This window comes from Papaver somniferum, unplaced genomic scaffold (genome assembly GCF_003573695.1).
Source record: "Papaver somniferum cultivar HN1 unplaced genomic scaffold, ASM357369v1 unplaced-scaffold_22, whole genome shotgun sequence".
NCBI lineage: Eukaryota > Viridiplantae > Streptophyta > Magnoliopsida > Ranunculales > Papaveraceae > Papaver > Papaver somniferum.
In genome coordinates, this window is record NW_020632152.1 from 3,205,743 (window position 1) to 3,220,385 (window position 14,643).

A 14,643-nucleotide genomic window follows, 5' to 3' on the forward strand; every position below is an offset into this window, starting at 1 on the left:
CTCCGTTCCAGAAAAAGTATAACTTTTTACTTTTTCTGAAACGGAGCGATACTTTTCTGGAACGCAGCCAGAATATCACTTTTTCTGAAACGGCGGGAAAGAATCACTTTTCCCGAAACGGAGCGAAAGTATCACTTTTCCCTAAACAGAGCGAAAATATCACTTTTCCTGAAACGGAGCGAAAGTATCACTTTTCCCTAAACAGAGCGAAAATAACGGCATGAAAATATCACTTTTCCTGAAACGGAATGTGAAAGTATGACTTTTTGTAAAACGAAAAATTGGTTGATCCAAAAACCAAAATATGGTTGCATGATGTGTTATGCGACCTTTATGGTGGTTTGCATAATAGCTTTGCATTCAATTTTCAAGAATTGTGCATAAAATAAAAATATCGCTTTTCTTGAAACGGAGGGAGTACATCGTTTTATTAGTTGCAAAGGAAAATTAGTTGATGCATAAACTAAGATATGGCTACATAAAGTATTATGTATCCTTTGTGGTGGTTTGCATAATGGATATACATTTAATTTTCTAAAATTGTGCCTAAAATGATAAATACCTCCAAATTTTCCGTAAAAACTCTAAATTCGATACTGTTGTTTATACTCATTGCGTAGCTTTTTTTATGACCTTTCCAACGAGATAAAATTTGTAAAATTCTAAGGGACGGATTTTTAGATATGTTATATTAAAGTTTGGTTGCCAATTATACTCTTAAAGAATATGATACGTATGGAATTATAGTAATTTGACCAAAAGGAAGGGATATTTTGGAATTATCAAGTGCAGACTACCAAAATCTTTTTATGAAATTGCAAATTTATGTTAGGTTTTAATTTACAAAAAACTGGCCATAAAAGGGACTCCCTCCCTTCGGACCCTCCGGTTGGTCGGCCCAATTAGTTTGCTTAAACATCCGTACATAACAGCACAAACATAAATTCTAGATTTCATAGTTTCACATAACAAAATACTTACGGATCCCTAAATACCCCGACTTAATCCTTTACCCTCAATACGAAGAAAAAAGAAAACAAAAAAAAAACGAAAAAGAAAGGAGAAAAAAATTCTCAAATCAATCTAATTGGACTCAGTATCAGAATAGTTCGCTTTCCCTGACTCCGAAAGAAAAAAGAAAAAATTTCAAGTTCTATCTTAGTGGACATGGACGGTACAGAGTATGCACGAGGACCAAACCCATACGATTACCAAAGGTATCTTGCCCGAGCAAAAAAAGAAAACAAAATCTGGAGAGATTTTAATGTCTTCTAATAGTTTCATTTCTGATTAATTGTTTATGTTTCTCTAACAAAATTATTTTTTTGGGTTAAATGTTTCTAATTGAATTATTTTGTTGTAGTTATTTAGAAGAAAGAAATGATGTGACTAGTGCTGGTGGTATTAATGTTCAAGGATGTAGTGAATTCTGCAAGTGCACAAATATATCCAATGTAGGATGTAGTGAATTCTGCAAGTGAATTCGGTATTAATTTTCCCTAATCTGCATTCATACAGATTAGGGAAAATATTTTTGGATTTTAAAATAAAATTAAGTCTAAATATTGGTGATTTTGACCGATAAAATTAATGTCACCAGTGGTGATGCTATAAAGTCAGACGAATTAGTCACGGTGCTGATAACCATGACAGAAGATGGTGAAGACGGTGGTGTGATTTGAGAAAAGAGTTAATAAAGGTGGTAGCGATGGTGACTGAACAAGAGTTAATTAAAGTAGGTGAGAGTTAATTACCACTATTCTGATCTGGAGTAATTGGAAAACTCTCGTGACCGAATGATTACTCTTTATATTTGTATTCTTTTTTTCCTCATTTAATATAACCTTTTCTTCAAAAAATAAAGGTGAGAGTTAATTAAAGTAGGTGGTAGTAGTGGTGGTGGTGACTGGTTAATTGATGATGGTGGTGTTGATTGCGGTGGCGAATGAGTCTCTCGGCGCCTTAGGAAAAGAATGAGTAATGTTAGAAAAAGAATTTTAAAATTGTTTCAGGAATATGATGGTCAGTATAAGAATGAGTTGGATCTCGTCCTTTTGACCCGGAACGAATTTTAGCTGTCCACCAGAACGTGACGTCCATTTAATTGACCCATTTTCTCCTCTTTATTTCCTTACTTTGAATAAATTGGCGTTTACTGAGATGTTTAATTAGAATACAGTTGAAATGCCCAGTTTTATACATTACGTTTTTGAAACGGCCCATCATTCTATACATGAATCATCGAGAATACCATCATGATGGGCCTTGCATTTCCCGGATTAGCAAGTTATGCTTTTGGGTCCGACTTCAGAGAGCGAGAGCGATTTTCGTTGGTTTATCGAGAAAAAGGTATCGAATATACCAACTGGATATTGATTTACCATATTTATCTGTGTATTTTCATGTTTTATTGAGATTTTCATTCGTGGGATTGTTGGAAAAAAATTATGGAAATTTATGAGGAATCCAAGTTTGGTTCCTCTCTCTTTTAGAAACCCGTCATTAAGATTGTATATATGTGTAGCCCAAATGACAAGTTTTACGGTTAAGATTAGTAATTTAGATGGAATTTAAATTTTTTACATTTGTTTTGGACTGAATTAACGTTAATTAGTTATGAATTATTAATATAAATTATAAACATTTAAAAAAAAATCCCGTCAAAATTCGTTACCTTATTTTTCTCCAATCAAGTCGCCAATTAAGATTACCCCCAAAATTCGTTACCTTATTTTTACACAACTACCACTTTCTTTTCTTTTTCTTACGTCAGATACGTCTTTAGCTAGGGCATCTCCTCGCCAATCACTTTCTTCTTCCTCCTTAGGTTTCTTATACTCTTTAACTTAAAGAATAAATTTATGATTACAACAAACCCGGTGTTTAGACTACACCTTTTTTAATTTGTTGTCTTCTTATTTTCTTCTTTATCATACTAAAATCTGCCATTTTTGACCTTTTCCTAAACTCTTAGTACATCACCATCGTGCACAGAGTGTTAGGAAATCACTTCTATGTTTTAACCAAACCGAGCACTCTCCATTACAATTGATTTTGATTTAAAGTTCACGTACTTTCTATTATTTTATTAGGATCAAATCACACACACAACACAATAGTGGATAAAGCTACGGGATCCACAAATCTTGGTGTTAACACAATATGGTGTTATGTTATAGTTTCATATTTTGTTCTTCAGCTATAGTAGCAGAATACTTTTAACCTTCTTCTAAACATGGTCATTGTGATTGCATACCCCATATCAATCTACTTTAGACTTTTCATCTGTTTTGTTATTCGATTTTCGATACATATACTTTGTTTCTTTCGATTTATGTTTTTAGGTTGCCTTGGAAAGAGTAGGTGATAATTGCAATCTTCACAAGTTGAATCTAGACCGACTCGTTATTACTAGTGAAAACAGAAATTTTCACCAATTCCATGACGGAAAATTGAAATTTTTACAAATTGTGTTTGCGAAAACTGGAATTATCACCAATCTCGTATGACACTGGAGGAGAAAATTGAATTTTCAACAATCGAGACTGTGAAAACTGGAATTTTAAGTCCGATTTTTCTAACCAGGCCACTTTATTACGGATGAAACAACAATTTTCACCAATCTCGCACGACGGAAAATTGAAATTTTTACAAATCGCGTTGACCAAAACTGAAATTATCACCAATCTCTATGTCACTGGCGTAGGAAATTGGAATTTTAAGTCCGATAATTTTGACCATGCCACTTTATTACGGATGAAAAAAAAAATTTCATCAATCTCGCATGATGGAAAATTGAAATTTTCACAAATTGCGTTCGTGGAAAATGAAATTATCACCAAAAAAGGTGGGATTTTCAGCAATCTCGCATGACATTATTATTTCTCAAAAAATGAAATTCGCATCATATTGCTATTTTTTTTGGGAAATAAAGAAAGAGGTACAAAATAAATTAGTTGTAGGGAAAGTCCAACGAGTTATTTAAGGGATTTGAATTTTTAACAACCGTTTTTTATTTTCAAAAAAGAACTGGATAACTAATTTTTAGAGATAAACAAGGAAAAACGAGTTAATTTAGGGATTATAGTTTATGATAACCGTTTTCTTTTTTAAATAAAATCCAAAGCAGTGACTTAGTTGGTAGCCATGAAATTGACATATTCTCATTTTCTGGCAATACGAAACTTGAGTATTGCAGTTTTATTTTCATCGCAATTATGTAAGAAATGATTAGAAGGTGTCACTAATATTTTATTCTTTTAGAAAAAAAGTTAAATTCAGATCAAAATAATATACTCAAGTTTTCATCAATCATTAGGAAATCCAAAGTAGTGACTTCGTTGGTCGCCATGAAATCGATCTCTTCCCATTTTCTTGCAACTAACCTGAGTATTGCAGGTTTGTTTTCATCGCAATCATGCATTCTCGAAAACAAAGCAAACTTGGGCAACAGTTTTTATGGGGTTGCGGCTAATCATGTTTGGCATGTTGATATTCTTAAGCTAAAAATTTCACCAAAAAAATAAGTTGGAATAAGTGAATGAGTTGTAAATGAGTGAATGTGTGTGGTTGAAGAAATACACTCTTTATTTATACACTTCTCATTGATAATTGTAATTATGGACATATTCAATTGTTTGGACTTTTTTCTTTTGGAATGGGTTATTACGTGCTAGTCATAAAGGAGCAGTCCTTTCGTTGCCTGCAGACCTTAGACCATGAACGTTTTAACTTATTTATGGGTAAGCAACTCTCTTAATTGTGGGAGGATAATGGGGGAGTAAATAGAGGATCCAAAGCAATTGAAAATATTGGAATTAAAAGAGGAGGAGATTTTTTTGGTCTAAAAGAAGAGATTTATTGATTCCATCAGAAGACATTAAACGTTTTCAGAAAAACGTTTCAAAAAAATTAGGCCCACGGCGTAAGGTTAAATCTTTTGTAGTCATTTTTTTGGATTTTTTTAGAAGCATTTTTGTTATATATATATATATATATATATATATGCATCCGTCATTGTTCCATTTGTAGAATGAGTATAATGAAATCATTTTTATTTTTTGATTCTTCACTTTACACAATGAGTACAATGAAAATTAAGATAAAAACTTTGAAAATAATAATTGTTTGTATTTTGCAGGTTGTTAAAAGATGGCTAATTTTTTCTTAAAGATACGTGTCAAAGATTTTTTTTAAATTTCAATGGTTGAAACATGGTTGTAAGATTTATTTTTTGGTTTATTTTCTTAATGACGCATTTATTTTTTCAGTTTATTAAGAGGGTTATTAATATTTCCATAATGGAAGAAGGTTACAAACACCATACACGCTGGATGTCTTTGGCTGGGATGAGACTGAGATAGTCGGATCACTTATTTGTCTCTCAAAATGTTATCCGTCCGTCCAAAGCTCAGAAACCTATGTTGTTTTGTATTATAGATATGAATTCAAACACCAGGGGGCCGGCTGCGTTGCATATATCCGATATCGAATCATGACACGTATACCCTATATTAGGTATTCACATGGGTCATCCACGGTATCTAGTCGAAATAAAAACCTCTTTAGTAAAAAAACCATTATTACTGCATTATTGCTGGAACACTTTGTGGATGGCTTTGGCTGATAATATTTGGACGACTTTGTTCAAGTCTTTGCCATAATATCTTTTTCTCGTGATATTTTTCTTTTTGAAGCAGCCATCGGCCATAAAACCGCTGGACCACTTTGTGGATGGCTTTGGTTGATAGTATCTGGACGACTTTGTTCAAGTCTTTGCCATAATATCTTCTTCTCGTGATATTATTCTTTTTGAAGCAGCAGCCATCGGCCATAAAACCTAACCTTTAAAGAAAGAAACTCGAGGAAATAGAAACAAGTTGAGCACACCACCCACTTCAATTAGGAGTTGGGAGTTATTAGGAGAGCAAAAACGAGTACCGTCCTCTAAAATATGTACTGCCTGTGGCCATGGACATCCCAAAGCATGGTTATACTGCCCATTAAATCAACTAAACACGATTATGCTTCAAAAAAAAACATTATAACCAAAAAGTTGGCCACCTCTAACAAAATCCGGTGGAGAGAGAGCTTAACTTAAGAAACAGCAATTAAATGATGCGATTTTTTATCCTTTATGTTTACGTCCATATATCAATTTATCCTGGATGCCGTTACTTGGGTAGTTTGGTATCAGAGCACCAAAAAAAGATTTGAAGAAAACTATTGATTTAGACCTGAGTCGTGAAGCGAGAACTTCAATGCTTGAGTCTTAGTACTCGGATTAATTTCTCACACTCTCTTTTGTACTGGGAGATTGCCTTCTTCTTCTTTTTTTCAACCGGAGATTCGTCTAGTTCTTTTTAGTCTATGGAGCTTGTGTTAGAACATCCTTGACTCGACGGTCATTGCATTTATCAACTTTCCCTGGGTTAATAACTTCAACATGGAAGCCAGCAGCTAGTAACCACATTAAACTATGGAGAACTGAGGAACCAAGTATAATGAGTGATTTAATAATATAAGCCCACTATTAAATATAAGAGATCCATTTACAAGACAAACATCGAATACATTAAGAAAATAACATTCTGCAATAACAACAACCCAAAGTTAATCGTTACGACAGAGTCATTCCGAGTTTATTTATAACTTACTGACTTAGAAAGCACGTAGTGATATAGATATCACTACGATACCTAAGGCCATTCCTAAAACACATATAATCTATGTCTCATAGTAGAGACTAAACATCCACAATTGAGGAATTCACTTAACACTGGAGGTTAACACTCCTCCATCCAACTCCAGCGCACCGACTACCGCTGCCGCTGAAAGTAGTAACGCTCGCACCTAGACAATTTCCTGTGTTGTACATTCTAGCAGTTTGACCAGTGTAAGTAAATCGATAACCACCCATATATAAAAGGTTGTTGCATCCACAACGGTACGTTTGAGATTGGCCGCTGCAACCTGATAAACGATATACTGTGAACGAACTTGCATTTGCCAATTCACTTGCTATAGCCATAAGGACGAAAGCCATGAATAGCAAGGAGAGTGAGTTCTTAGTACTAGATGCCATTGCTAAGCGAAGGAGCTTGTTAATTCAGTAATTCAGGCTGGACTGCCTTTAGAAAATAGACAACAAAATGTAAATCTTTTAAGTTTCTTGAAATTGTGTGTATTTTTTCTTAAGTTAGATGCACGTATTTATAGTTGAATGTTTAAAGAGCGCGACAAGAATGACAGAACGTGCATGCAAAAAGATTAGTGGATAATATCATTCAGAAGAAGATATCTTATATGGATATTGCTTAGTTTCATTGGTGGAGAAACCTTCGACGTATTTTTGAGGAAAAAGAGGTTTATCGACTAAGGAGTTTAAGGTCTTTTCAAATCCTAATTTAAGAGATTTTTACAAATATGATTATATTATTGGATAGATATTATTACATGAAACTAGTTGGAAGCCTAACATGCTAAGTTCCAAGTGTTTTTTTCTGGTTCACATTAAAATTCAATCAGACATGTTATCTCTTCATCAGTAAAATTTTTTGGCCATGTAATTATCACGCTGGCAAATATATCCGCATATCAAGTTTCCTACACAAAAAAAAAAAGAGTTTTTGCTTGGAAGTTTCCTACAACTATACACAATCAACAAAATTTGTTCTGAAATTGATAGTTAAACACCCTCAACAAAATATGATACTATGACAACCTATAATCTTACCCTACTCATGGGCAACACAGTATGTCAAAGTTCCCTCCGAAAAAGAACAAATGCAATTACAACTGCGGAGGCGACCTTAACGAGCTGATTTATGAATTATTCTTATTTTTCTTAGTTCGCTAGTTCTTCATAATCGCAGTAGAACTAGAACCAGCTGCTTCTTTTTTTTTTCTGAAGCTACAATGGTGCAATCTTTTTTTTTTTCTGATCAGAGGAAAGCACAAAAAAATTAAGTAAAAAGATTAATATAATTATCGGCAGTAGGATTCGTCATCGTCACACAAATTGAAACCTCCTTCTGATACCGTGTATAAATAATTAGTACATCATTCTCAACGTCACAAAATAACTTTTTGCTTTATTAGTAAACTTAATTATAATGTTTCCATCGATGTGGGATAATTAAGTTAGATATATATGTCAAATTCCAAACTAGCCGGATCTTCACTGGGAAGGAATTAATGGATGGTCGATTAAGTAAAATTTTGATTTGACTGGATACCCGGCTATACCTCAAGACTTCAAGACCTTCGTGACAAGAAGTTGAGATCAAGTAGTATACTAACTTAGTTATTCCTAATGGTTGGCACAATCATTAGTTTGGTTTCAGTTATTGGATAAGATTTTTCTTTTCATTTTTTATCTAGGCTAAACCGCTATTTAAAAAAAGAAAAGGAAGTAGTAGAGTGGAGACGGCCATAAAACCTAACCTCCAAAGAAAGAAAGAAAGAAAGAAGAGGAGATAGAAATAAGTTGAGCACACCACACACTTCGATTAGGAGTTGGGAGTTGGGAGAGAAAAAACGAGTACCATCATATAAAATACGTACTGCTTGTGGCCATGGACTGCGCTAAGCATGTGCTACCCATTAAATCAAAACAATTAAAGACGATTAGATTTTTTGCCCGTGCTATGCACCGGGCGGTCCCGAAAACCGTTTTGTCTCGCCCCGTCCCGATGCATGATTATGATTTTTAATTTGGTTTAGTTCTGTTTTGCCTCGCCCGTCCTGATACATACTTAGGATTTTGGTATGGCTCGGCTTCGCCTCACCCCAATGCAAGAAATCATATGATTTTTGATTTTGTGCTCAAATTATTTTAATAATATATCAGTTGGCTCAATTTTAATAATACTGGATGATTTAGGCATAACGATTTGGTGTGGTTAGGCTGCGCCTCGTCCCCATGCAAAAAATCATGATTTCATGTTTTGTGCTCAAATTATTTTAATAATATATCAGTTTGCTCAATTTTAATACGGAAAATGGGTCATTTGTCCAAAAAAATTTTAATCACGGTTCAAATGAACGCGTAAAAAATAATTCGGGTGAATTGGACAAAGAAAAAATAGCAAGGATGAAACTGGATTCATCCTGGCTTAAATTTAAAACATAGCAAGGATGAAACTGGATGCATCATATGTAAATTAAAAATAAGAAAAAATATTTGAAAATGGGAACGATGAAACTGGTTACATCCTGGCTATTTTTAAAATTTTGGCCATTTAAACAGTATCTAAATCTAAGTGTTCTTTTCACCCAGGAATTATTGATTTTGGTCTTTTTAATCAATTTTGTGATTTTAATAATACATGATGATTTACTCATTTACTTTCATATTTACATACAATCTTTCAAGCAAAAAGGTGAGGGAGAGATAAAACAATAACACGACGGACATGGAGAGACCTTCAGCAAAGTGTCTTTAATAGCAACAACAACCTTCATTTGACAAAAGGACTCGACTTCACTTGTGTTCTTCCCTTTCTTTCCCACCCCATTTGCCTTGGCAGCTTCCACACCTCCAGTGGCTGCTCCTCTACCCAGTTGGAACAACAATATCATTTCATTCTTCTATGTTATTTAAAGTACCAGCTTCCAGCAGGAGAACCAATCCCAGAAACAAAACCCAAATGTGTTATATTTTTGAGAATCATGTCCTTTCACCAAGTACTGGATGACTTGTTGATGATGCATGGAAACTTCCCAGCGCTTCAAAGTCATCCAAGGAAAACATAGAAGTAGCACTGGCCCTTCAATTGTAAAATATGCTATATATATTTTTTTCTTTTCCAGGTCCTATTCAATTTGGGATTGGTTAAATCTGGCATCAGAAATATTAAAAAGTTTAGAAGATCTTCTATTGGAGATGTATTGATTGATCGAGGAGGGTGTACAAATTTTGATTTATACTCCTGATACATAACCCGTCATGCGGATGCATAATAATTTCATATAATTATGGGTGTCACTGAAATAATTATGAGTGTCACGGTACCTAAAATTAATTGTGGGCCTGACAAGGAGAATATTATTTTTTTTGGCCTGCACCTAATTTTCCCTTACTGAGATGTTTAATTAGAATACAATTGAATTGCCAAGTTTTATACGTTACGTTTTTGAAACGGTCCATCATTCTATACACGAATCGTCGAGCATACCATCATGATGGGCCTTGCATTTACTGGATTAGCACGTTGTGCTTTTGGGTCCGATTTATATCAGAGAGCGAGAGCGATTTTTGTTGGCTCATTTAGAAAAAGGTATCGAATATGCTTACTTTCATTGTTCGAAAGGACGACTATTAATAAGATGGCATACATACACTAGTGGATAATATCACGGAGAATAGAAAATAGCTTGTTAATTCAGTAATTCAGGCTGGACTGACTTTAGAAAATAGAAAACAGAATGTAAATCTTTTAGGTTTCTTGAAATTGTGTTCTTTAAGTTAGATGCACGTATTTTATAGTTAAATGTTCCAAGAACGCGACAAGAGTGACTCGATGAGGATGAGGAAACGTGCATGAAAAAAACTAGCAGTGCATAATATGGTAAGCGGATATGCTCATCTTCAACTATGATGGACGTGGATCAAAGGATGATAACAGATATGATGGCTGCTTCAAAAAAAATACTAATAAATAAAAAAGATACGATGGAAAAGAAGGCGGCTAGAAATAATCCGCCAAAGCCATCGAAATGGGGTCCCAGCTTTAATACAGAAATAGTGATCTTTTATCGACCAAAACGAAAGAAAAAACAAAGAGGTTATTATTCCGACCCAAGAAAATCAAAGATGCTCGGATGAGGTATAACGAGATAAAGTTAAGTTAATTAAAAAAAGATAAAGTTATCAAAGAAAAAAAGAAGTTAATTAACCGGTTCCGCCATGAAACAAAGTTACATATGTGTAAGACGATTAGTTATCATTATCCGGATAAGACTATAATCATAATCCCCATACCACATAGTGTACCTACGAGTAGGAATTACTAAATTAGTGGTTAACTCTATCATGATCTTGGCTAGTCCATCTACAAGAGATGGTTTAATCGGTATAAAGCGATCTCCTCATTTCATCTTATAGGATCAATTTCTACTTCTGATACTCAAATACTCTTTTCGCTTACTTCTGGTAGGTTTTTTGTAAAATCTTTTACGTTTTGCCGATTGGAAAAAAAAAATGTATATTTAAATGCCCCAGAACTAGTAATAAAACACCAAGGTGACCAAATTTGGAACACAAAAACTTCGTTCAAATGTTAGGATTCATTACAACTCCATATTGAACAAATTGATACAAAAAACCCGAACAATATTGGTTTCATCAAATTGTATGATGAAACCAAAATTGGCTTCATCAAATTCTATTTTTGTCTATTTTTTTGTCATGAAACCAAAAATATTAATAATGAAACGGTAAGTTTATGATGAAACCAAAATTTGGTGGTACTGTTTCTGGTTAGTGGTGGTGGTTTTTATGGTTATGATAGTGCTAGTATTTGTTGGTGGATGTGTTGTTGGTTGCTAGTAGTGGTAGTTAGTGGTGGCGAAAGCATCTTTGGAGTTTTTATGTTACTTTTTTTATTTGGGGTTTTTGTGTTACTTTTGTTTTGATGGGTTTTTTGTGAATAGATAGTGACATTTTTGGGGTTATAACTAACGGCCCGTAAATACCCCTTTGTATTTTATTTTTTTGATCGGTCAATAGGAAATTCATTGAAAAAGGGTACTTAAAGGGGTACCTCAACCTAATAAATACATACGAAAAAAAAAGGAAACCGAAAGGGGATTCGGTCACCCAAGAAAGAAAAAAAGTCAAAGTATAAATCTCACGATCTTACTTTTGAAAATCCAAATCAATGAGAATGATAGAAATTTGTGTCCTACAATGCTATCACCCTGTTGGCCATTAATCCTAACATTTTAGTGTTAGGCTCCGCCCAAAAAAAAGCTTGAATCTTGATATCTCTAATCAAACTTGCCAAATTTCTCATTTTGTTGTAGAAGATCCTAGCATTTCTTTTATTCCAAATACACCACCATATAACAACCGGTAAATTGTTCCGATATAAAAATCACGAATCAACAAAATAAACATATATCTCCAACTAAATACCCCTCTGTATTGAAAGTGAAGAATCAACAAAATAAGCATAAACCCAGTACTAAGTATAAAGATATACATTTATAAAACAAACATCAAATACATTAAGAAAGCACCATTATACCATAACAACAACCCAAAGTTTGTCGTTAAGGCATGGGTTATATCCCAAGTTATTTATAACTTACATGACATATATGTTTCGGAAGAAAAAAAACTTACATGCATGACATACAAGAAACATATACTGAAATGGCCCTACTTTATTTATTACTTATCTAACTCTTTAAAATCCTAAGCTCATAAGGCTCCACGTTGAACAGTGACCCTCACCCATTCACAGAATTGTTCCGTTCCACTTTTCCTCGAAGGAGAGAAAAACAAGGATTTTTTCACAAAATAAAGAATATTTATCACACAAACAAAAAAAAAACAAGAAAAAAAAACAAAAACACGAAAACAAAAAAAAAAACCTAAGAAGAAACCTGTAAACAGAACTTTTATGGATTTGTCTTCCTTCTCCATCTTTTTGTTCATCGTATTCCTTATTTTCTTTAGATTTCTCAAACGCCCTCTTCGTTCCTTTTTTTTCCTCTGTGAAACCACATCGAGCAACTTTTCTCTGAAATCAATGGAAAATCATCTCAGTATTCTAAAATCTTCATGAACTTTCCGCACACCTTCATCCTAAGGATAATTCTCCTCCTATAAGTTTTAATGTGGATAATTGAGTTCTTCGTATCTAATTTGATTTCACAGCAACAACATTGCAAATATGAATTCGGGTTTAGGAACTTAATGTCTGTGTGATTAATTTATTGCTGATGTCATGTCATTATCATGTTTTCCACCGTGTAAGCTGAATCCTTGATATCGATACACAGGTTCTTCAATTATTGATTTAGGTGTTGACAAGCCTGCCAGGTGAAGCATACCAAAAAGGTTAGATTTTTTGATTTTTGGTACTAAGTACTGTGTTTTTAGGTTTTTGTATTGTTTTTGTTCATGGGTTATTTGCAGGTTGATGCTTATTCCAAAATAGTCCGAGAATTGAGATGATTTTGTTCTAGCTTAATCTTATTTTGTATGCGAGATTGCGAAATCAACTGTTTGTTGAAAAGCCGGATGGGAAGAGCCATAATCTTAACCAGATAAAGGTGAGCTTCCTTGAAGGGGAAATCAGAGGGGAAGATAAGGACAACACCCTCCACTAGGGAGCTGAATTGTGTCAAAAGATGTAAATATCATAAGGTTTTTACTCATGGGAGTATTAAGACTTTTGATATTTATGCGACAAACCTGAAGAGGAAATAATACAAAAGATAAGAAAAGATCAATGGGTCGAGTGTACTAAAATGGAAAGACCGCCTGCGATCTCGTCGCACAAAAATGAGGCAAGATAAGACCTTTACATAAGAAGGCAAAATAAGACCTCCTAAGTAAATTAAATAAACCACTGATAAATTCGCACGATTGTTTCTTATAAGAAAAATAATAAGAGGCAAGTATGGGAATTAAAACAACAATGTATTATTTTCCTTGCAATAAACAAGCGTGCGAAGAAACAAAATATGACAAAATAAAGAAGGGAAATTAAGAATGCTTAACAGTAGCATCTTATTCAAGATACTTTTCAGACTTTAGCACTGGATTCAGGATTTTCAATCTCAGTACCGGCTTCATTAGCAGATTTCTCTCATTCTTGCTGAATTTCTTCATCATCGCTTAAAAAGTCAAAATTACTATCGGGCTCAGGATATTCTTCATCCGCACTCACATTACATACGGGGAGTTTTACTGCTAGAAGAGAGTTCCTTGAGAGAATTCCATCCATGACAGATTGGGAACTAGAGTGGCCTTTGCGAATAACTGCTCTTTCAAGGTTACCACGAGACAATTCCAAATTTGCATATTCTTTGCGAACCTTGGATAATTCAGAATTCAATTGAGCAACAGCAGACTAGTGCGATTTCTCAGAATCTACAAGGAATAATACATAACCATAAGCAGAAATAAAGAATTAATATTATGCGAAAAAAGGCTAAGAAATCATAATAAGGAAGTCAACCCTATCTGAATACCTTGAAAGAATTTAGAAAAAGCAAGGGTGTTGTCCTTCATACTTTCCATAGTCTTATAAAATCCATCACCAACTGAACCATTGAGACGAGAGCGAATTTTTTTTCTTCAGAGGAAGGAGATTTATTTTTCTTCTTAAGAATGTCATAAGAATTCTTTAATTGACTATATTGTTCTTGAAATTGATTCTTCTTCACAGAAAGACTTATGTAATTCTGAATTAATTTCTCATTCTGGGAGCTTAAATCTTTAAGCGAAGTTTCGTGTTGCTCCTGCATTACGCGAAGAGTTCGCGTTTGGTTTTCATTTATTTCATGAAGAATTGAATACTGATGTGAAAACATTGCTTCTTTCTTCGAGAAAGATAGTTTCTCCCTAGAAAGAGTATGGATTTCTTCTGATAAAGTTTGATGAAGTAAGTCAGCATCGCGTGTCAA

At 34.0% G+C, this 14,643-nt stretch overlaps 1 protein-coding gene across 1 annotated transcript; it reads right to left on the minus strand.

Annotated features, from left to right (window-relative positions):
* Positions 1-6,772: 6,772 nt before the first annotated feature.
* LOC113340605 (antimicrobial peptide 1-like) lies at positions 6,773-7,084 on the minus strand. The gene has a single exon (XM_026585730.1). The coding sequence runs from the start codon at positions 7,082-7,084 to the stop codon at positions 6,773-6,775; it is 312 nt and encodes a 103-aa protein (XP_026441515.1).
* Positions 7,085-14,643: the final 7,559 nt, after the last annotated feature.

Excerpts from the sequence above, each read along its gene's own strand:
- LOC113340605 (XM_026585730.1), bottom strand. The coding sequence starts at position 7,084 with ATGGCATCTAGTACTAAGAACTCACTCTCCTTGCTATTCATGGCTTTC.